The sequence below is a fragment of the Watersipora subatra genome, chromosome 7 (assembly GCF_963576615.1).
Source record: "Watersipora subatra chromosome 7, tzWatSuba1.1, whole genome shotgun sequence".
NCBI classification, from domain to species: domain Eukaryota; kingdom Metazoa; phylum Bryozoa; class Gymnolaemata; order Cheilostomatida; family Watersiporidae; genus Watersipora; species Watersipora subatra.
This window is the reverse complement of record NC_088714.1, coordinates 21,935,392-21,961,347: the sequence shown is the minus strand read 5'-3', so window position 1 is coordinate 21,961,347 and position 25,956 is coordinate 21,935,392. Positions and strand designations below refer to the sequence as shown.

General features: G+C 34.1%; 1 protein-coding gene across 1 annotated transcript; it reads right to left on the bottom strand.

Moving 5' to 3' along the window:
• Positions 1-1,132: 1,132 nt before the first annotated feature.
• LOC137400080 (monocarboxylate transporter 12-B-like) lies at positions 1,133-25,956 on the bottom strand. Its single transcript, XM_068086391.1, has 9 exons — positions 25,883-25,956; positions 24,370-24,516; positions 22,038-22,181; positions 18,636-18,818; positions 10,676-10,824; positions 9,028-9,370; positions 8,073-8,255; positions 6,235-6,399; positions 1,133-2,095 (listed from the first exon to the last, which is right to left on the bottom strand). The coding sequence occupies exons 1-9, from the start codon at positions 25,935-25,937 to the stop codon at positions 1,938-1,940; spliced, it is 1,527 nt and encodes a 508-aa protein (XP_067942492.1). The 5' UTR covers positions 25,938-25,956; the 3' UTR covers positions 1,133-1,937.

Genomic DNA, 25,956 nt, shown 5'->3' with positions numbered 1-25,956 from the left:
ATACTTATATACTTATAAGTATGTACTTGTAAAAATATACCTATATGTATATACTTATAAGTATATACTTATCAGTATATACTTATATACTTATAAGTATATAATTACTGCGTGAGTATACACTTATTTACTATGTAAGCGTAAGCAGTCCCTTGAAGATCAAGTATGCTTAGCTTAGTGCAAGCAAAGGCTGAGCATGTTTTAAGAGCATTGCTGCACAAACAATGACTCTATGATCTGGGCTGGACATGTCTGAGTTCAGTCATAAAAAACATCTTCGACTGGAGACATGCTCATCTGCATAGAGTAAATTAAGATTAAATATCATTCTTGACACTATCAGTGACCTTTTCGGGACTTCAACCTCAACCTGTTGTTTGCAGGTCAGGCATCCTCGACCACGGTTGCTCTATTAATAAGAAGATATGTTGTATATTATACTGGAGATTATACAACAGCCAAAAAGAGAAAGGCTAAGTGATCAACTGTGTCATTAATATAAACAAAGAGAATTGAATTAGCCAACTTGTGACAGCTGTAACTGTTTTGTTGAAATATGTATAATTTATGTTTTATATATGTGTTCCGTTTCTAGTTTTTACAAATGCTCAATCTCTCGAATATACAACTTTACTATAATCATGTAAAATAGAGTTTTGCAGATGGTTGTGCAAATTTATTTACTAGTTGACAAACGTATATTTATTACATGTAAGCATAGCCTGAGCTCTGTATACACCAAGCATCTGTGAGATAGTTACATAGTTTCAGGCAATTTTGTGCTGCTCAATGCACACTTGAGTATTGAAATCCAGCTCTACCAACGATCTGTCGACACTACTCATAGTTCTTCTGAGGTTTCCTAAAATCACTCCGGTTTTTAAAAGGAGAAGAAAAATTAGATAGAGTACTTTTAATGAAGAGTGTTCTCATTTCGACTCTGAAATATTCAAGTCCAAAAGGCTGCTCCATCGAGGTTTAAATAAGTTATCTGAGTTGTGTCTAGAAAGGAGCCACTGAAGTTGCAGAAGCCAAAACCTACTTTCATGAGTTTATATTTGGGTTGTCATGGAAGCAATGGCATAAAAATAGATAAGGATAAAAAATTACAATGCTTTAGTAATGTATAATATTAGCATAAGTTTTCACAATTCAACACATGTCTTAATATTTTCGTCATCCCCAGCACATACCCCAACAAAGACAAAGTTACGGAGTTTATTTGCGGCTCTGCAGCGTAATGTGAAAACAAAAACGTCTTTGCACAAGTTTAAAAACTAAGAACCTGAGAGTAATAATGATAGCAGTTTGGTGGGGTTATCTACCCCTACTTCATAAAAACAGTTTACAAGAAGCACCCAATAAAACTTTCACTAAAATTGTCTTAAAATGAATGCATTGAAAATATAATCACAAATTTTGATAACTAAAAATGCCATCGTAATGAAATACAGTCATACCTCAACATACAAGTCATACCTCAACATACAAGTGCTCAACGTATTAGAAAATCAAGATACGAGCAAAATTCTATATTGATATACGTGAAAACCTTGAGATACAAGCAAACGAGCCAGTTTTCTATGCGGCTACTAAGTGGCTAAGTATGTGAGACGCGGCTTTCGAGAACAGCATCGCTCAGCCTTTTTGATTGAATCTGTGTTTTAAAAATTTTAAAAAGGCCATTCTCATATTTTATTATGATAACGAATTAATTTGTATTTAGTTATTTTATATAAGAAATATTACTTTGAAATACAAGAAAACTGACATACGAGCTCAGCCGCAGAACGCATTAAGCTCGTATGTTGAGGTATGACTGCATTTGCTTCAATAAAAAGTCATTCTTATAATACACTGTTATTGTGGCAATATACTATAACTACCTGGTTCACTGCATATCTTGTATTGTCACATATTGTTATTGCTGTCTTACATTATGCTTTTGGCTTTGATGCCTTCGGCTTTGCTCGATGTCTCCTTATACGTTTACTTTCTAACACTGTTACTAACATTATAAAAGCACCTAGCAGGTTACAGCCTCCGATGAAGAAGAAAACGTTTCCCCATCTCTCAGTAGACTTGTATATCGCACCTACAAACACAATCATTATTTTGTATCGCCAGTCACCAACTACACAGATTGAATATAGAGTGAAACTTCAAAGGGGGTGTGACACAGAAATTTTGACAACTTCGTACTGTGATAATCTTATTATGCTTGCATTTGTATTCCTTGATCTGACCTTCGGCAATGGGAGGTTTAAAAGCTGATGACAACAGGTTCAAACGGGGTTCAAACGGGGTTCAAACGGGGTTCAAACGGGGTTCAAACAGCTGAGTACACTATCTATCCCATTCGCAAATATGGCAGACAGTTGAACTGGAAGATTTTTATGCTGTTTTTTGTTATTTGAATAAATCTGGGAAAAACCAAACGGAACTTCAGCTAAAATGAAAGTTCGCTAGATGTCAATATATTGCAAGAGCGATATAACAAAAGTTAGCATTTAGGCTAACAAAGTGGAATATTAGCTCACTTTTGGTATTTTGATATTATTTAATAATGTAAATTATCAAGTCATTAGCATTCTTTTATCCGTAGTTGATGCATGCGTTTGGGGGTTATGACAGATTAGATGTCGAGCATTCATTGTTTGGCCCGATGATGTTTTTCGAAAAATAACGAGACATCAGTTGTGAATATCTTTTTCTATTTTGCCTGGTATGGTAACAAAAAGCAGCAACAACAAACGAAAAGTATTTTTATAAATATAAAAGCCTTTACTACCCAAGTTTTCTTGCCAGTTACTTGTGCCATGCATCATGTTGAGCGTCCTGTCGTCTTAATTAGTTACTTTTGAAACTTCAGTTCAGACACTCACAGCTAAAGATGTTTCAATCATAGCTCCAGCGTGCACACCCAAAGAGTTATGTTTACAGTGTATACACACTCAAAGAGGTATGTTTACAGTGTATACACACCCAAAGATTTATGTTTACAGCGTATACACACCCAAAGAGTTATGTTTACAGCGTATACACACCCAAAGAGGTATGTTTACAGTGTATACACACTCAAAGAGGTATGTTTACAGTGTATACACACCCAAAGAGTTATGTTTACAGCGTATACACACCCAAAGAGTTATGTTTACAGTGTATACACACTCAAAGAGTTATGTTTATAGCGTATACACACTCAAAGAGGTATGTTTACAGCATATACACACCCAAAGAGTTATGGTTACCGCGTATACACACTCAAAGAAGTATGTTTACAGCGTATACACACCCAAAGAGGTATGTTTACAGCGTATACACACCCAAAAAGGTATGTTTACAGCATATACACACCCAAAGAGTTATGTTTACAGCGTATACACACCCAAAGAGTTATGTTTACAGCGTATACACACTCAAAGAGGTATGTTTACAGCGTATACACACCCAAAATTATGTTTACAGCGTATACACACCCAAAGAGTTATGGTTTCAGCGTATACACACTCAAAGAGGTATGTTTACAGCATATACACACCCAAAGAGGTATGTTTACAGCGTATACACACCCAAAGAGTTATGTTTACAGCGTATAAACACCCAAAGAGTTATGTTTACAGCGTATACACACCCAAAGAGTTATGTTTACAGTGTATACACACTCAAAGAGGTATGTTTACAGTGTATACACACCCAAAGAGTTATGTTTACAGCGTATACGCACCCAAAGATTTATGTTTAAAGCGTATAAACACCCAAAGAGTTATGTTTTCAGCGTATACACACACCCAAAGAGTTATGTTTACAGTGTATACACACCCAAAGAGTTATGTTTACAGCGTATACACACCCAAAGAGTTATGTTTACAGTGTATACACACTCAAAGAGGTATGTTTACAGTGTATATACACCCAAAATTATGTTTACAGCGTATACACACCCAAAGAGTTATGGTTACAGCGTATACACACTCAAAGAGGTATGTTTACAGCATATACACACCCAAAGAGGTATGTCTACAGCGTATACACAGCCAAAGAGTTATGTTTACAGCGTATACACACCCAAAGGGGTATGTTTACAGCATATACACACCCAAAGAGGTATGTTTACAGCGTATACACACACCCAAAGAGGTGTGTGTACATTGCATACACACCCAAAGAGGTGTGTTTACAGCATATAACCACCCAAAGAGGTATGTGTACAGCGTATACACACCCAAAGAGGTATGTTTACAAAAAGGCTTTTATGTAACAGATTCATCTGAAAGTTGTTAATTTGCATTTACAGTCTTTTTAGCGCTTCACGTAATAATGTTTTCATCTTACTCACATTCTGATGTATCTGAATATTCTCTCTTACTTTTAGTTTCTACTAACATTGTATTAGAAAAAATATAAGAATCCGCGCTCTCTGCTAGATGTTCGATACTACATTTAGATTTTCGAAAAATACTGATGAAGCTATAGATATAATAGTGTTCATATTACAAAATAAATACAGTAAAGTCAAATTCCTTAGCAACTGAATATGCAAAAAAGTTGGCCAAAATCTTTACTATTGCAAAAGCTGTGTCCATCTATCCGTCTGGCAAAAAGGTTGTCTCACTTGGGACTTCAACTCCGACCCTCTGTTTTACATACTGGTGTGCTAACCACTACACTACTCAGCCACCTTTCTACATCACAGGATAATTATGCACATACTGATTACTCATGACGATCTCTCACAGTGCATGGGACTGCCAAGGCTACTAGCGTCAATGATAATAATAATAATAGTAATAATAATAATGATAGTGAGAGCACACTCATGGTTTTGTTAATGATAAGATTGGTTTTAAAGAAGGATAATGGATAAAGCCATCTTAAACACAGTTCTTCAAAGGTCTTAGGCAACAAAAGATGATTTGATAATGATGCGTTGCCAAAAGTACAAAGGTTTTTAGTTAGTCGTGTGGAAATGCATCTGTATCACTATAATAATAAGACTACGCTTGCTAATGACTCATGCGAAAGAGTGCTATTTGATGGTGAAATTGCGATTATATCATAAAAAATACTGTTTTTACAAAGCAAAACTATGCTCAGGGTGAGTTTTAAACATATTTTCTATATGCCTCAACGCATGCAGATAATTGTTTCCTTTTGTACAAGTACAAATACAGTAGGCTGATTAATCAACTAACCACTAATTAGAAGCGTTTTGTATGACACCGAATAAAGTTGCATAACGCGGCTCTTGGCCATATGCAAATGCTATGCCAAACTGTACTATGCAGCTCCATGGTAGTGAAAAGATTATTATATTTATAGTGTGAGACTTCATTCATGTAGCTCATGGATGAAGTAATAAAATATTTTATTAATAAGTATTAATTTTGATAAATATTTTAAATAATTTTAATTAATAAGTAATTAATTTTATTAATTATTTACTTTTATAATTAAAGTAATAACTATGTTTTATTAAATTATTAATTTAATAAAACATGGTTATTGTTAAATCATAATCCAGAAGCATCAAGATGTAACTTTTGTTTAAAAAGAATCAGTAGCTACGTTAAGTTAATATATATGCAAATAAGCAAATGATATTAGCTAAATGCTAATGGTTTTTTGAGGTTTTCTTATTTATTTACAGCGATTTGTACAGCGAACTTAATAATAGAAGAGCATAAACTGAATAAACTCTACGAGTTTAACAAAACCAGGTAAGGTCAGTTTTATTGATAACAAATAATATATCCATCTAGAGGTTTGGTCACTTCATGGATACATCTATTTGAAAGCTCATCATCTCTCTAGTTCACTGGTTATTTGAACTTTACCAAGGTATTTGTTATGATATAGAGCCAATATGAAGAGGCTGTAAAAAATGTTGAATTACCATTTTACCAACTAAAAAACAGCAATTAAGTTGTATCTGGAACAATGTTGGTGGTATGGTAATTGAGTGTATGATAATTTGATTGTTAATATGCAGTTTGACATTCTAAAAAAATATTTGTTATAAAAAAGAAAAAAATTACAACAATACTTTATTGTAAACTTTTCTGTAAAATTGTTTTTATAAAAAAGCTACTTTTTTGTAAATTTACAAAAAAGTAGCTGCTATTTTAGAGAATAAAATACTGACCAATGGTGAATGCGGATACAAAGACCACACCGCAATGCACACAATGCGAATACAACAAAAGGAGAAATGGAAAATGCTAAAGTACTAACCAGAGCTAAATGTAGATACAAGAAGGGAAAGTCCTTGATAGAAATAATTGATAGACATGGCACTGTATAGGTTATCCTTTCCCAGCAGCTCCACGCTGACTATCGGCAACAGACTGATTACAGATGTTCCCGTGGTTGAGGTGCCAAGTAGCATGAGTATAATCCCTAAAATATTACAATAATAATAATAATGGGGCTAGACAGAATGTTAATCGGTAGTGTAACAAAGGACAGCTATAATAAAAAAAAATTAAAAAATACCCTACACCTTTTGATACGAGTCTTAATGTTACAGAGGTCTATGAAGTCATGGCAACTACACATGACAATATTTTAAACTCTGTCAATACAGATTTTTTTGCTCGTCCTGATGGAATCAATCCTTGGCTGACACATACACATTGATTTTGCTGCCAAAGCTAAAGTCTTTGTCCTATATCGGTAATCTAAAATTCTTTTAACTAGGCAGAAGATTCTACATAAGAATCAATAATCAATTATACCTAATCATAATATGCATTTAAAGTTTAGAAGCCATGTTCAAGTTTTTTAGTTTAGTAAAACTGGCTGCAACAGAAAACTGGCTGTAAAATTGGTTGGAAATTCTAAGTTTTCACAGTTTGACCAAAAGACAAACCCCAGTTCTATAATATAGAAATACGGCTATCAGAAATATCTGAGGTCCAATGTTGAAGAATTTCACTAGCATGAGCAGCAGAAATACGTTTAGGCCACTGTTGCAATTGTTCTTTTCATCTGTGCTAGATCGAAAGTAAACAAATTTTACGACCTTATGCTGTGAATTTTGAGTAAAAAGAATCTAACTGCTTCTTCTTTTTGCCAGTTGATGAAACAATATCTTAAATTATTGGAGTGAAATTTTGGGTGGATATTATGGTTTTATGATCCTTGATGAGTGTTTTGTATAGGTATTGTAATAGGTATTAAGGCGACCTGGTATGACATTTTTCTGCTAATAGATAATAACAGTTAATGTTTCTGTTAACAACTTTAACAGATGCTTGCTGGAAGACATCGAGAGATGGTGTAGCGGCTGAGCTGTTTTATTTTCATAAAATCATCAGTTTTAATAATTCTACGTTCGTACACTGACCAATGAATCAGTGTTTTGGATGTTTTTTATATTTTTTCTTGTTTGTTAGTCACAAAAAGTTGATCTGCAGACAAGCTTGTCATTCCTGATAGTTTTTCAATAAAATAAAGCAATACAATAAAAGCAATATCAATGAGCTTCAAGCAAACTCTGACATATTGGGGTTTCTATCCAGAGTAAATGTCAAACATATTTGCCCTTGTCCAAAGGCCTTGAGGTCTAGTCAATACCTCCATTTTCAAAAGCCAAGTTTAACAAAGGCAATACCACGGGCTAACCACTAACTCTGTGGCCTTGTCAAACATTCGGAAGCCGAGGGTAGGAAATGTATTTGAATAAAGCAACCACATTTAGAAAAGACAAGTTGAAAGATTTTGATGGCTCGCTCCTGTGTGCAATAATCCATTTGTAAAAAATAATTGACAGAAGGTTTTGAGGCTGTATTTTACATTTGTCACTTCCAAACATAACCAGCTATTTCTAAAATAAAGTTATAAATTAATAATTTATAGCGTTTATATATTTTTGTACAAGTCATAAATTATTTTATAATTTATGATTTTTTATAAGATGTAATTCTTTATTTTCTTGACGCTTATTGCCAAGCAATAACTGTCAATTTAATGGTAAGCTTGTAATAAACATTAGTTGTAAAAATAGATTTGATATTTCTATGTGATGCTGGAAGTAAAAATATATATCTGTTTTGCTAAACAAAACTAACCAGCATGCTTGGACACAATAGCGCAGATGACAGCCATAACTCCAGAAAAGGCCATACAGAGTGTAGCCTGAGTACAAGCTGATATGATCTTTAGGTCGGCAAACATTCCATTGAGTGATCTCATGACAACTTCAAGACCACCAGCACCAATGAGAGCATAGGTTACAAACTTCTTACTAACACCTGCAATAATATATAGATTACTCATCAAAACTCCATTACATTTGATCCATTGGCTTAGGTCATATATGATGAGCAATGTTATATAATAATTTTAATATATCTAATAAGTAATAATTGTAGTATAAAACTTCTACAGTGATTCCTAGCTTTTTTGCGGTTTAGCTTTCAATGCCTGACACCATTATCAAGTCTTATCTGTCTCTTTTATAAGGTCTTATCTGACACTGTTATCATGTCTTATCTGACACTGTTATCATGTCTTATCTGACACTGTTATCATGTTTTATCTGACACTGCTATCATGTCTTATCTGACACTGTTATCAGGTCTTACCTGACACTGTTATCAGGTCTTATCTGACACTGTTATCATGTCTTATCTGACAATGTTATCAGGTCTTACCTGACACTGTTATCAGGTCTTACTTAACACTGTTATCAGGTCTTATCCGACACTGTTATCAGGTCTTATCTGACACTGTTATTAGGTCTTACTTAATACTGTTATCAGGGCTTATCTGACACTGTTATCATGATCTTATCTGACACTGTTATCAGGTCTTATCTGACACTGTTATCAGACACCATTCAGCTGTATTATGCGAGGAAAATAAAGCCTCTTCACTACTTGTAAAATCTCATTGAATACTTCATTTCTGCTAACTCCACTTGACTTACTCATACTTTCTATTTAATTGCTCTCTCTGACTTTTGTTGATTTTTTTGGTAAAATCCGTCAGAGTAAATCAACTGAACAATAAAATTGACTTTACCTGACTCATCGCCCAGCAGAGGAATGCACTGGTAGGTGATACTCAGCCCGGAGACATACATCAGAGTCGCCAGACACACCATAAAGAATTGAGGGTGGTAAACTAGTCTCCAGTTTAATTTGGACTCTTTTTCGTCCTTGGAATCATCATCAGCAGACTTTGGAATTATGGCACAACTGGAAATGTCTTCCAAACTATATTTTATTATTAATGATTTTTTATCTTTTTCAGTAAGTTGGTGAGATGTTTGTGATATATCAGGAGTAGACAGGAATGGAGATGAAGGTGAACTGTTTAGCTCGGTAGGCGTTCCCAATGAATGACTTCGATCTCTAAAGGGTGTCTGAAATGGAAGGTACCAGAATGTTAGGTTTACACTGCACACTATTAGTAGCAGCTTGCTAGCTCCAACATACCACCTGTGAAAGCCTCAGAATTGTCTGTAATTAACTATACCAATAAATAGTTTTTGTTGACTTTTGGCTCAATTAAAAAACAAAAACCTGTTTAACAAGAGAAGCAATTTAATACTTTGCAAGCACTTTACACCTTGTAGACTCTGTAGCCTACTGTTATTTTAGTTTGACACCCAATTTGTGGAACTACTTGAATACTTGCTACTGTAAAATGACAATTGCATGCGTCGATATTCATTGTTAAGTCTAATGGCGAATATCAGTCGAGTACTTTCAGTGTAGATATTTTGGGTAGAAGTTTAACTTATACACAGAAACTTTATTTCATAATGATTTTTATTCTATGACTTCATTTTCGTACTAAACTCTTCAATTGTTTTCTTTTCATCTCATAAAAATATACGATATATAAGCTGTATCTATAGATAGAAATATATAATATATAAAAACATATAGTATATAAAATATATAGCATAGAAAAGTGCATAATATATAAAATATATCTAAAGATAAAACATATAATATATGAAAATAGCTAATGGATAAAAAGACATGAAATAGGGGACCTCCTAAAACATGTTTAAATTTTATAACCTAAATGAGTTTTTAAATTGTTATCCTATCATAACTTACTCTGTCCTTAGAGGTCTGAGTGCTAGTAAATCCATATATTGGCATTAACCATTGTTCAAACACTAGCAATTTTCACTCCTAAGTGTAGGTATATATCTTGAACTGTAATAGTGACCAAGAAATCGTGGCTATTGTATGTGGCTAAAATTATGCAGGGTTAATTTCAATAAGCTTTTATTCCAAGCCGATTTAGGCTATAGAATAAAAATTTTGGTGAGATAAACAGCATACAGTTTGAGTTGTCCAAATTGTTATTGATGTTATGTTTATTATTGTCCAGTCTTACGGCATTATTATGATTTTCACAACTTTTTGCTCTGAAAATTCACTGCTTATCTATTGCACCACAAGGAATATGGCATCAGGAACTGTAAATCTTTCTAGTTTTTCATTATGGTAGAATTTTGGTTTGCAAGCAAGAATGTTCAGCCCAATATCTTGTTCTAATCGCACAGAAAATAATTTCGACAAAATATAAACGCTCCTCTAATCATGGCTAGCCAGCAGTGGTCATGATTCAAATTCCTATATATACACTTGTAAACAGATACATGTACAATAGTGAGTCAGTGGCTATAGGAATAATTATAAACGCTGACCTCTGAAGGAGGTTTAAGAGGTACTGAGAGAACAGCATCGTCGTCGGTGGCAACTTCTGCTTTGCTTTTATAAGACTTGGCTAACCTTTCGTAAAAAGACATTGGTCTTAGCAGAGAGGCTAGTATAAACAGCTGTACACACAATCCACCTAAAACACAAATTCCACAGGTAAAGCTGATAATGAAAAACAAGCTTAATGTCTGTAGGTGTTACTAGTAGTACAAAGGTGCTGCAGCACGCATAGTCAATAAAATTGATTTTGATTTCTTTTTTTATAAAGTATTAATTTCTTACTAAAAAAATTAGTAACATAATAAAAACTTAACTAAGGAAATGTAATTAAAGTCAGTCACTCTATTTTATTTATATATGTTATTTCGGAAAAAAGTTTTTAAGTGATTTTAGACTTTAATATCTAGCATAAAATTTGCATTTACTTTCTTGTAAGCCAAGTTAACTTTATTTACCTTCAATAAGTACGGGGTAAAGCCGTTTTTGGCAGGATTGTGACGCGCGGGACATTTGAACGCTTCCTCGCATACCTCTCAGCTCAGATGCGAAATTCTGGTGGCATTCATACTGTTTTAGAAAGTACTTGACATCAACTACTACTGAATGAGATTTCATCCTTGTCATGAAATGTGTTAACAAATTATGAATCATTGAAGCTGGTGTGACGCGCGGGACCATAATTTGACATGAAAAACTACTCTTTGATCAATTGGAAAAATCTTCTGAATTTTTGAACTCATAACATTATTATTTGACAAGCGCAAAGCTCTTTTGTCCTTCTGCTAGGAATACATACCATTTTGTTTCCAGGCCCAAGTTTAATGACTCTGTGAGGTTTGAAAGAAGACAACCACCTGTGACGCGCGGGACTGTGACGCGCGGGACAAAAATAACATCATGAAAAATTAAACATTTTTCTATGTTTTGTTGTTGTTAGACCACAAATTGCCATGAGTTGTAATTGTAACAGTGAATATATTTGTATTAAACCCACTAGTAATTAATATTATTATATATTGCATTTATTTTATTTAAACATAAAACATATATAACCTAAAGATTGTCAGACTTTCATGCAGTAAACCATTTTTTTTAAATCAGCATGATTCATTTTCCATTTTACACAGTTCTTTTCAGTAGCTGGTGGAGCGTAGTAGGCATTTCCAAAGAACAGACACTAGCTTGCCGCAGTCCCAGTAGAGCTGAATCCGCATTTTCGCAGTATTTGCAAGCACAGACAATTTGACCATACATGTCTAGAAACTGGCTTGCAATTTACTGGGCGCAACTCTTTTTAAATTTACTAAGGCCAACCTTAATATCTGGATATTCCTCCTTGAAAATCTCAAAGATGTCACTTAACGTGTAGTTCAGTGTTTCCGAAGTTTTCATCGCTTACCAGTCTTGTCTTTTACACTGATGGTATCCTTCTGGCTTGGCATTTCTCGACTGATCTTACTGTCCCGGTAGAAAGAAGTTATCTTCTCCACTGTTGATTCAAGTAGCTTGTTCCGTGGCTGAAAATTCATTCGCGCTTTTGGTTTAGGCAGACAAACTGCCTGAAGGGCAATATCCTGTTTGGTCGGGCTCATCATGGACAGCTATTTCTCTCTTTCCTTGGCACGCTTTGCTTCTAAATCTGATGGAGCCATACGAAATTTCTTTCTCTCCCTGTGCTATCTACACCTATATAATCATAAAACTGTACACTAATATTCATTACAGATTAAACCATATTATGTACATATCATATACATGTATATGGCATGAAACCTGTTGAATGTTTACTCAAATTCGTGATTCACCTTACATCATCAAACCACAAGTAGTGTGATTGATAAAATATGTTGTACGTACTTGTGTATACTTGCTCAGAAATGTATAACAGGCATTAAAATATATTTTACCTTTCATTCTCTAGTTTCCTGAATGCTTTAAATCCATGTTGTGCTATGAAAATTTCTCTACTCTTACGCTTACGATCCATCGAATTAGGCATCTTGCAAGCAAATGACATCTAACATAACGCCAAGTATGGCATGACGCTGAGCGTTATGTTGAGTGTGGTGTTATTCTTTCAGCCTTGCCTGACAGGGAGGATGGCATGTTTAGTATGGTGTCATTTTGGCAGTATTACCATACCGAGAGGAAGTGTAGCATGATTTTAACAGCAGTTTGGCAGTCATTGGAACACATGCCAGTTTGAAAGTGTGAAAAAAGCAAACGTACTCTCTTTGAAAAATTCTTAGTGTTTATGAGGGAAACCTACTTTCTCTACTGACTGAAAATTAAATGCATGAGTGGAAAGTAATTTTTGTAACCATACTTTACAAATACACATTTGGTTCAAGGATTACCTCGTGATTTGCATGCTAGGTATGTGTGTGTGTATCAAAAGAGTAATCTTGACAAGCTACATATTTTGAGTTACAAAACTTCATAAAATAATTCTAATTCATTATTTTTCTCAAAGAAACTGGCTTTTAAAACTTGGAATATCCAGCATTACTTTCAAATACCAGAGTATCAAAGAGAACTCCCAAACAAAGGCAGGCATCACCATATTATTAAAAATGTCCCGCGCGTCACAAATACTTCCATGTACCTATAAAACTATAACTTGCAGTATCTTCAGCAAATTGGCGCGTTTGGCTAAGCTATAGCAGCCCAAAATCGAATTATAGATGAGAATTTTTTATCTCAGATAGCTTTGAAAGAACAGGCTGCAACTAAATGCACTTAAATTGTGACGCGCGGGACAAACTAATTTTTGCTTGCCTAAATGGTAAGGAAAAATTTGCATTTGCTAGGAAAAAACACCTGGGCTATAAAATCCACTATAGTATTGATTATAAAATGGAAGAAAAATTTATTTCAGAATGAATTGCAAAGTTTGAGAAGAGATGATCAATTGTCCCGCGTGTCACACACCATACCAGAAAAACCTACTTGCATGCCCAATATCTTCATAAGAGAAGATTTCATTATGAAAACTTTTGTGTTTCCACATGTCTGAACATGTTTGCTTGCCAATTAACTAAAAATTATGGTTGCTAAAGGCAGAAAAAAAATTGCCTTTGTGTGTGACACCATGCTTGGCCTTGCCCTACGTATATTTACAGGTAGTACATTTTATATAAGTGCACCAAACTATTCTCCCGAATACATAGTACTGAGAATAGACCTCTAACAAAAAAATAATATGACAGCTAACACCAGTTACATCAACATATCTGTATGACTGGAAAATGCTACACATTTAATCTGACTGCGGTCCCAGAGAGACTAAGCAACGATATAAAAAGATATAACTATTGTGATCTATTATTTCATTTTACCTGGTAATGAGAGAGACAGAGAATAAACAGGTATACCAGCATTTGGCAAAACGACATCTCGGTCACACGTACCGTACATGGTGCCTTTTGTCATGCTATCACTAGGTTGCTTGGATATGTTAGCAAACATATCAACAAGTTTTTGGTCTAAAAGTCAAATGACTCCAAAAACCTACAAACAGGTTTTTGGTGTCATTGGAAGCTTTTTTCTCAAACCTCAAATGACTCAGTTTCCTGTATACACATAATTCAGAGTACAGAGCTTTGGAGAGAAGCACACATAGTTTCATTATTAAAACAATTTTTTACCACAAACTCAACATTTGGTATTTATAAGCATTTATTTTCAAGAACTGTCATGCAGTTGTACATTGAATGTAGTCTTTTTATTTTTGTATGAATTTGATAGCAAATAAAAAATGCTTTACTTATTTTAATTTAAATGAAAAATTAGATTCATATGAAAATCTCCAAATTTAGAGCTATCTAATATTCTCTCATCTTTGCCATCAGAGCTTGTCTGACCTAGTCTTGCCTGACCTAGTTTTGATTGCAAATTAAAAAGAATGGGAACCCTGATATGCAACGGCAAGCTCTAATGTTCATCAGTTCTAAATGCATTGTTGAATATCAAACTTCTGTAATCAGGTACGTTTAACCCAGTCTGTCTATAACCTGGTCAGTGTAAATCATTCAAGCTGTAATTTGATTGGCCTAAATTAGCACAATTGCAACTAGATAGCCGTGATCTCATCGCAGTTGACATCATTGTTTACTTTATAGAATGCTTCAGATTTCTAGTAACTTTATCCCATGGCACAATGGAGTGTTCCATGGAGTGATCTAAAACTACATGCTTTACAAAATTAGCACAGACTTTCAACTGATGGTGTGGTATTACTTGAGCTGATGGAGTTATTATAAGTCATGTGACATTCTCAATTCTCTTGAAATGTTTAGTTTAAACATTTCAAATAAAATTCACTGCTCCGCCAGTCAGGAACATGCTCCGCAATATACTACATCCACCATCATATGTTACAGTTAGAGAACTTTCTGTTACTCCAATTGTTCAATTCGCTATCCAAACTCATTTGTAATGCTATTAGATTACAAAGTATCAGAACACGTTTGTTCAACTCATTCAATTGATCTTCATTTCTGTCTTCTCATTTTTTGGCATGCAACGATAAACATAATTATATTGATGACTACTATTATGATGTTAATGCCAATAAAAGGTTATACAAACATACCCCGCACTGAAGCACATCAAAACCACTTTAAGTTTTACTAATACTAGCACAACCTGAAAATAATAAAATCTATGCTAAGAAGTTATGTTAATAGGTAAAAATACTTCTTTGTGATAAACCTGCTGCAGGTGGTGACAGGTAGGCAACCAGTTACTCAGCCAAGTGCTATAGACAGCAGTGACTTGTATGGAAGTCAGAGTCTAGTCATATCCTCAGAATAACACTACTAGTACATTTAGAGGTGCCATACATAACTTATTCCTATGTGATTTTAAATATGAGGTGAGCGCAGGTAAACATCTTTATTTGCTAAGTATATTGTATATGGTATATAGTACAATATGAGGTGTGAGCGACAAAAAAAATACGTATATAAATAAAAGCAATAAAATTAGAGTTACCAATTTTAACTAATAAAATAGAAACTTTTCATTTAATTGATTTATAAATCAGCTAAAGACGTTAGAAAAAAATGATCATTTTAATGATGGAATTCTAAAACTTACTCTTGCCATCAGCACCAATTTTAGTTTAAAAACCTTAAACAATGTTAGCAGTTTTCTTTATCACAGACACTGTCGTAAACACAAAAAATTTTCATATTAGAAAAGTTAATTTTTTGCTGCCACAAATGTCTTTCAGTATTCTGGAAGCTTTTATATCATTAGCAAAGTTTATAGTTTTGAACGAATATGTTGCTCTAGCAAAGATATAAGTGGCTAATGCAGTAATAGTTATCTTGATACTCAGGCAGCTATAATGAGGATCACTGCAGTACCTGCGGCAGCGGAGTAATGAGCATAATAACAGACAAAAATTAGGTCATCAATAGAACTAACACTAATTAGCATAGTAAAAGGTGTCACAAATAATGTTATCAATAGAACTAACACTAATTATCATAGTAAAAGGTGTTACAAATTATGCCATCAATAGAGCTAACACTAACTATCATAGTAAAAGGTGTCACAAATAATGTTATCAATAGAGCTAACACTAATTATCATAGTAAAAGGTGTCACAAATAATGTTATCAATAGAACTAACACTAATTATCATAGTAAAAGGTGTTACAAATTATGTCATCAATAGAGCTAACACTAATTATCATAGTAAAAGGTGTCACAAATAATGTTATCAATAGAGCTAAAACTAATTATCATAGTAAAAGGTGTCACAAATTATTTCATCAATAGAACTAACACTAATTAGCATAGTAAAAAGTGTTATACAAATTATGTCATCAATAGAACTAACACTAATTAGCATAGTAAAAGGTGTCACAAATAATGTCATCAATAGAACTAACACTAATTAGCATAGTAAAAGGTGTCACAAATAATGTTATCAATAGAACTAACACTAATTATCATAGTAAAAGGTGTTACAAATTATGCCATCAATAGAGCTAACACTAACTATCATAGTAAAAGGTGTCACAAATAATGTTATCAATAGAGCTAACACTAATTATCATAGTAAAAGGTGTCACAAATAATGTTATCAATAGAACTAACACTAATTATCATAGTAAAAGGTGTTACAAATTATGTCATCAATAGAGCTAACACTAATTATCATAGTAAAAGGTGTCACAAATAATGTTATCAATAGAGCTAAAACTAATTATCATAGTAAAAGGTGTCACAAATTATGTCATCAATAGAACTAACACTAATTAGCATAGTAAAAAGTGTTATACAAATTATGTCATCAATAGAACTAACACTAATTAGCATAGTAAAAGGTGTCACAAATAATGTTATCAATAGAGCTAACACTAATTAGCATAATAAAAGGTGCCGAAAATTAGGCCATCAATAAAACCAACATGAATGACAGACGAATCATGCCATTTCAAAATGCGCTGTAACAGTTTTTGGCCAAGAAACCACAAGATTTTCGATTGCAAGATGGGGTATAATTACCGTAAGACCTCTATTTAAATGCCATGGCACCCTACCTATTATTCAACCTTTCCCTTTCCTTATAGTGGCTCTTTATTAGAGGTGACATTCAAATAAAGGGTGGTGCTGTATTTTTCCAATAGCTCGTCAGAATTTTGGGAAGATAAATTTAACCCTTTTACAGGCAAAGCGTCTGTTGCCTATATTTTGCACTCTCTTTCAGGTGGAGTGACGTTAACCCTTAACTTACTTCTAAATCGTCGTAGATCTCTAAATAAATATGCATTAAGAAGCCGCAAAATATTTTTACCAGTTGCTATCTATAACTGCTTGTAATTAACCTGCGATGATATTATAGCCTGTGCTATGAGTTGAAATTTGTTTAAGATTTCAATTTTTTATTTCATTGTAAACTTGAAAGCATATTTTTATTTTATACCTATATTTAACAATGTTGCATAAAAACTCATTGTACTCATTGATACTTTTTCTACAGTTTGCAGCTAGCACTGGTTTCTCATGTGCATTAGAAGAGGAGTTACGAGCATTGATCCATCGTAACCTTTATATGACCACAATTATGCTATCAAATAATTTGCTATAAATCTGCAAATTTATAAGCTATATAATGATAATCTATCAAATGCTACAAATATATATTCAAGAACAAGTGTCATAAACAAACCATACTTTCAATACATGCAGAAACAAAAATTCACATTTTTGAAATGAAAATATTTGCATCGTTTGCTCAGCCAGTTGCATGCTGATTGTTGCTTTTGTTTAGAGCAACTTTATCTTCTTTTGGCTGTTCAATGCCTTACACAATGTCTTCTGAACCTCCACTTTTCTTCTGTGCTGCTAAGCTAGTAGATATTAGCAGCCAAACAATTTTTTGGCAGAGTAAAACTTGGTAAACATTTAGTTTTAGACCCATGGACGCTAAGCACAACTTTTAGCCTAAAGCTTGTCATTCATATTCTATCATAGATGGAAACCGTTCTCTCACATACTTAAGGTATCAAGACCGCGTTAAACAAGGAACTTACTATTAGCCTGATACAGCTATAATTATTTCTATGGTACGAATTTCAAAGTTTTAATAAAAAAACTGAAAAGCTTTGGAGTTGGAAAACAGACTTTGATCTTTGATACAAACAGAAATGAAAGAATTAATTGTTATTGCTGTAATCGAGTCATTATTAGTATGATTTTGTGGACAATTTTTTATTGATCACTCGCTATTATGGGCTTATAAAGATCAAATAATTTCAAAGTGGCGGTCAAATAGAGGTGGTGTTTAATTAAAGGGTGGCAATCTATTTTTCAAACCTTCTATAGTGGCGCTCAAATAGATGTGGCGTTCAAATGAAGGTGGCGTTGAAATAGAGGTTTTACAGTAATCTAATTTGACTTTGCTATTTGAGTGTGTTTGAGCAAACTTACTAAACAAGAGTATGGCACCAGAGAAAGTGAAGCTATCGAAGAGACAACGGAGGATGGCTGGTATGATCATGGTGAGCACTCCAGATCCGGCAGCTGTCAGCCCTAGTGACAAGGCCCTCCGCTTTTTAAAGTATGGCCCATACGCAGTGAATGTGGTCAAGGTCACCATTCCAGCACCGAGTCCTGCATATAAAAAACCAGCATTAGACTACCCTCAGAAACACTTGAATTTAGAATGGCCTTCATAAATGCTTAACACGCCTCATTCTTACGTGATCCGAGGTAAATAATCAGAAATAATAATAATAAAAATATAGAAAATAATAGAAATATAATAAAAATATCTGCTAAAATCTTGTTTTCTCGTTCAATTAACGTTGTATGATGCATTACCAATCATATAAAACATTCTTAAAATTACATGTTTACTTTCACTTTAAAGTGGCTATACACTAATACACATCAAGCAATCTATGACAGCTAATTACCACCGTCTAATGTGATGCAAATTATACAGACTGTCATGAACGCATGTCAAAATATCAGTAAAGTTTGACAATGTTTTTCGACATATCTGAGCTTTTTTGGCGATGCCATCGGTCTGCATAACACATAGTCGACAAATAATAGCCGTGAGGCCAACGCTGTCATACTGGGATACAGTGTGTACTAGCCTTTAGATTCCTTGACTTTCATGAATGTGTCAGCTTCAAGTCATTCCTTTTAGCCTGGTTCTCATATACGCCGCAAAGCACCGGCGACAGCACCGCAGGCTATTAGCGGTGAAATGGGAACCTATGCGCCGGGTACCGCCGGTAGTTGCCGGCGGCATCGCAATGGTTTAGCGCTGTTCAAATTTCGCAAAAGGCCGGAGGCAAAACCTTCCCGAAATGCACTGTACGGGTGAAGGTCGCCATTATAGAAACGGCATGGCTAGCAAACATTTTATTTGATTACGCGATTATGTTTTGCAATGCAGCTTATATGTGAACATATGCCGTCGAGCCCATCATCACAAACTTTTTGCTGCGCAAGTTACTGCCGGAGTATCGCAATCAATATGGGAACCAGGTTTAACACATCCACGAGTGCCTGCTGAAGTTGCAAATGTTCACTGGCGTCTGATTGGATTTGAGTGTAACTAATAAGAGGCAGACGTTATGACTAAAATCGCTTTCTCATTAGGTTAATATGCTTCGCCGCTGTATTAATAGTCCTTAATAGCCAATATGACGCACTATCCAGACTCACCATTGGCCAATCATAGGTTTTAAAGCTGCTGCAATTAGCCATTATACACTCTGCATGCTCCAAGTTTTCCAGCCATATAACAGAGAACATACAATCACCTGTAAGAACCTGTTCCTTGGTGTTGTGCGACTTTAAACAATCGCTGCGCTTAATATTGCTTGAATCACTTTGTTCAGGCTTGTTTTGGTTTGATCATAACTGTAAAGCAATAGATGCTACAGCCTACGCATGATTTAATTGGTTGACTGAATTCAATAATTGTTCACTAGAACCTTTACTTACTAATCCAGATTACGAAAGTTCCATGTTACAAAATGTCCTTTTGTAGAAATATTGCTGCAAACAACGAAAAATGCTTCTAAATACAAAAGACCAAAAACTTGAAGACGCTGCTGCACAGTTAAGCAGATGAACTCAGTTTAAAAGTGCAGTGCCTGAGCTACTCCGCCATTGGCTGATGCCCAGCAACTTCCTTCCTGCCTAGTCAGCCAATGCCGAAAGTAAACAAACATGCCATGTGTTTATTCATTATTTCTATGTTCTTCCTTCTTTCCATGTGCACATTTTCTATTTATTATGTAGTAATATACATTAGTTCTAATAATTTTTATATCTAATACTAATGTTTGTTCCCAGTTTTAGCTGTTATTTGTAATTTATACAGATACTAGATGAATGCGCGGCATTGCATAGGCAACAACAACATAAAAGGTTTGCGCATAGAAAATCTATATTTAATTGGCTAAGTTTCTTTACCCAATGAATTTGAGTAACTTAGGCTAGAACTATAATAATAGCCGTTATTATAACTTAAGCCAGAGTTAGGAAAAAAGATTGCATCATGATCTTTAAGCGCGCTAGCTGAAGCGAGAGTATTTTAACCAATCAGCATTAAAGACTGGCAGGTGCATAAGTATGCTCACTATTATTCAGTGCTACGGCCAGTTGGACGCATAGTCTAGTGTTTAGCACCCCTGTCTGCAGCATCTGTCTGGAGGTTTCTAATTTAAATCCACTGCAAACCTGATTTTTCATTCCTAAAGCTTTATCGCTATAACTGGACACACGAACAACAGACCAACCAACATACAAACGACAAACACTGAGATGTATATGTATAAGTTATTATTATGTCAGAGTTCCGTGGGGACTTAAAACCAATTAGAGCAGTTAATGAGCAAGAAGGGTTTCTACTTGCAAGATTTTCTGTTTATGAAATGGCTTCCAGAACAAATTAACAATGTAAGTGAAGCCTCTACTGTATAACAGTCACACTGCATCATCCCCTAAAGGCTTGTTTTATCTATGAAAATATTTAGACTGATTTTGGAGCTCTAATCAGCCTATCAGCAATCATCAACCTCCCCCAAGGGGACCAAACTCCTGCATATCCTATAGCTGTGTATTGAGACTGCAAGTGGGTAGGTATAATGACCGACCTTTTGGTCTATAAAAACTAATTGTCTTTGTCAATCAATCCGCATAAGCAAGAGAAAAATCAAGGAAAACTCAACACTGCATAAAAACAAAATGACACACTAATAATGATTTTACAGTAGCTAGGCAAGTGCATAGAATTGTATCTTTTTCTGAATTTCTGGATTTCTAAAAACATTTGATTTAGAACTTATTGAGCTTTACAAATCAAATGAGTATAATAATATTAAAGTTTTAAACTGTCCATAAAACATGTTAATTATAGATGGTACAAAATAAATTCTTGCGTTTCTGTATTTATTTACACTTTGTTATCAATTATGTTATATATCACCAAAAAGGTTTATTTTAAGTAACTTGGTTAATATGAAATTAAATTAATTGCTACCACAAAAATACACATATGAGTGTATAATGAATTATTGCAAACAGAATGCATGTTAATGCTTCCTGAATGACAACAAAACATGCCAAATAGTACCACATTGTGCCAAATTGCTCCAGCACATACCAGCACATGCTGAACTGTGTCAAAAATGCCTTTTTCAAATTTGCCCCTCGAATAATTTTTCAAGTTGAACCTAGAATTTTGAGCCTCACACTGTGTTTATAATGAATGATAAACTGATGCTATTGTCAAATATTACTCTAAAGAAAATGTTGAGATGTCAGAGGTCAAAGGTCGGTACAAATAGTTCTGCCTTATAAACTCACCATAGGTTATGCCATAGATTGGGTACATATACTCTAACCGAGGGACATAAGCAATGGATACAAGGCTTGCAGATAACAGGCTAACTCCAAGTAGGCCGAGAAACCTGTGAGAGGTCTTTGTTAGAATGAGGCCATTCAGGGGAGCTGCAAATAAAATTGTTTGTACCGTGTATGGATAATGAAGTATCAGTACCTGTCACATTAGCAGCTCAAGGTGTACTAACTCTCAGACATGCGCTGAGCATGCTACTAGAGGAGGAAAGATTTACTGAAACATTTGGGTATGCATCAGCTATCTGGAGGGCAGTAGAACAAGTGAGCGGCAAGTAATTCCCCCTGGTGAAAGAGGAAAGTGGAGCACAACTTTACCTGGTAATTCACAAAATATCCTTAATGATTGTTACATATTTAATGATTTAAGCACCAGGAGGCACCCTTAACACCAGATTTCAAATGATCCACAAAATTTGTAAAATCTTCCAAGGGTCCGGCATTGTCAGACCCTTCAAATGTCTGACAAAAACTGTTTATACAATTAGCAGTAAACTATAGACATCTTAAACTATAGACATCTTAAATGCAGTATGTTGTGGTATACTTCAGAATAATTTCTACATGCTAATAAAAGGTTGAATAGCGCTGCTACTTCTACTGTTTCTGGCCCAATAAGCAACTATGAACACTATTAATTACCAATTGATTAAAATATTGATGTTTGATAACAAGTCTGACAGTAAAACTCATATTCAACTTTTGCCAGAGTACTCAGAAAAAGAAATATTTTTCTTAGTTAAATGAGCAGGTTTGAGTTAGATTTTTTAATTTTTTACTCTAATGTTCAAAATGGATTGTGCTACACACAAGTTTGTATACTCACATCTCAAATTGCTTAAGATTCCTAATGATTCGTGTCTAGTTTGAGAGTGAAACTTACCGTTTGTCAAGTATTGGGTATTCTAGTTGGGTAAGTATTAATAGTTGAGTGTATATTTTGTGAGTTATTTAATGTTTTTTACTGTCATACACAAGTTTTTTAATTTGGCTTACAGTCTGATGGAAATGTTTAACCATTTATCAAAGTCTAGGATTAGAACTTGTATTGAGTGCTGTTTGAATAAGTATTATAAAAAAGAATACTAGTTTTTAAGCTATATGAATGAGCTTGCTCGAGTTGCTTGATTTTTATTACAAAGCTAGCAATAACTTTTAATATTGTAGCAATAACTTATAATATTGTAGCAATAACTTATAATATTGTAGCAATAACTTATAATATTGTAGCAATAACTTATAATATTGTAGCAATAACTTATAATATTGTAGCAATAATTTATAATATTGTAGCAATAACTTATAATATTGTAGCAATAACTTATAATATTGTAGCAATAACTTATAAGATTGTAACAATAACTTATAATATTGTAGCATTAACTAATAATATTGTAGCAATAACTTATAATATTGTAGCAATAAGGTATAATAATGTAGCAATAACTTATAATATTGTAGTAATAACTTATAATATTGTAGCACTAACTTATAATATTGTGGCAATAACTTATAATATTGTAGCAATAACTTATAATATTGTAGCAATAACTTTTAATATTGTAGCAATAACTTTTAATATTGTAGCAATAACTTTTAATATTGTAGCAATAACTTATAATATTGTAGCAATAACTTATAATATTGTAGCAATAACTTATAATATTGTAGCATTAACTTATAATATTGTAGCAATAACTTATAATATTGTAGCAATAACTTATAATATTGTAGCAATAACTTATAATATTGTAGCAATAACTTATAATATCCTGCAGGTGGGTGTTTAAGAGGCTGGTTCACAGGAAACACATGGAGTTTTGAAATCAAATATTCTAGTGACCTGGCCACAGGCACGGAGCATATGTGTGGGAAGTTTGGATAAAATTGGCTAAAGAACTTGGAAATGCATAGCGTTTACAAACACACACGCGCACACACGCACGCATGCACGCACACACGTATGCATGTACGCACACACACGCACCTCACACACACGCACGCACGCACACACACATGTACATGCACACACATACTCATAACACACACACCCGCATGCACATATACACATGCATGTACACACCTACACACGGAAACACGCATACACACACGTATCTACATACACGCTATGGTAAGGCGAAAATTATTATTATAACTGTATGCCTACTTCTGGTTGCTAATTGAAATAATTGTGAGAACAACAACTGCTCAGATTCAAAACAGACTCGTCTTGTTATTAGAATTACTTTGAGCATTGCTGGATCAAGGACAAACAACTCACCAGAGAGTCTGTTCATCAATGTTGACATGCTGAAGATCCAGAGGATGTCACTTGGAGAGGTATTTGGATACATTTCTTTTAATTCAACAATAATAACACCTTGACTTTTAAAAGAACCCGTCACAAAGCCAAACATACCACTACAAGCTGCAAAATGAAAATGCTGATTAAACAACTCACAAATCAATGTGTGCTTTGCAAGGTAACGCTAACTTAGAAATGGCCGACAGTCAAAACAGATATTATCGCTGAGAATTGGCTACATGCTTTTATACAGAGTCATTCAATTCAACTCACTCCAAATCATTCGATTCAACTCGTTGAAAATCATTCAACTCATTAGAAATCACTCAATTCAACTCACTAGAAGTAATTCAATTCAACTCACTGAAAAGAATTGTTACTAGTATTTTTTAATCAACCTTTAGCAAACAAACAATGTGAACGCACTGTAGTGATAAAACAAACAATGTGAATGCACTGTAGTGATAAAACAAACAATGTGAACGGACTGTAGTGATAAAACAAACAATGTGAACGCACTGTAGTGATAAAACAAACAATGTGAATGCACTGTAGTGATAAAACAAACAATGTGAACGGACTGTAGTGATAAAACAAACAATGTGAACGCACTGTAGTGATAAAACAAACAATGTGAATGCACTGTAGTGATAAAACAAACAATGTGAACGGACTGTAGTGATAAAACAAACAATGTGAACCCACTGTAGTGATAAAACAAACAATGTGAACACACTGTAGTGATAAAACAAACAATGTGAATGCACTGTAGTGATAAAACAAACAATGTGAACGCACTGTAGTAATAAAATAATGTTAAAATTGCGTTTATTAAAATTATAGGATTCGATCAAACTTGAAATTTGGTCGCGCCAGCTTAAACATAGCTGAACAACTGGTATAATGATTTTTTTCAAATTGTCTGCAATGACTCCTTTTTTAACTAACCCTGCTAAAGTAAAATCTTGGCTTTGGTTGCTATGGGATTATCTACTATTGTGTCAACAGTGAGGATTTTGATAAAAGTTCAATAGATAGTGTACAGTTTGAATGAAGACAGGTTAGTCTGTGATACTTTTAACTGTTTTCGTTAGAGTAGATGAAAACTTGTCCGCAAAATGTCAAAGAGGTATGCAAAATATGACAGCAACAACAATTTCAATTAATGGAAATCATACGATTCAAACTTCAACGCATATATAGTAGCAACTGAGCCATACTTAGGATATACGATTGGTTGAAAAGGTGAATTTTCAACGCTTCCATACCTGTGCCTTAATTAGCCTGCATGTTTTAAGTGTCAATCATTTCGCTTTTGAGGCCATTCAAAAAATTAAACATTTTACTAAGGAATGAAAGCAAAATATTTTTAGGAATTTTAAACTTGTTTTATTTTTAAAAGTAAATAAAACAGCAAGTTTATCTGCACTAAGCAATCGAAGGAAAACATAACAAAACAACAAGGGTTTTTGAACAGAGTATTTCTTACCAAATGTTATGACCCATGCCCAGCCAACATCTATAGGAAGTCTGTGATCCTCCATATTATAATGAACTACAGCT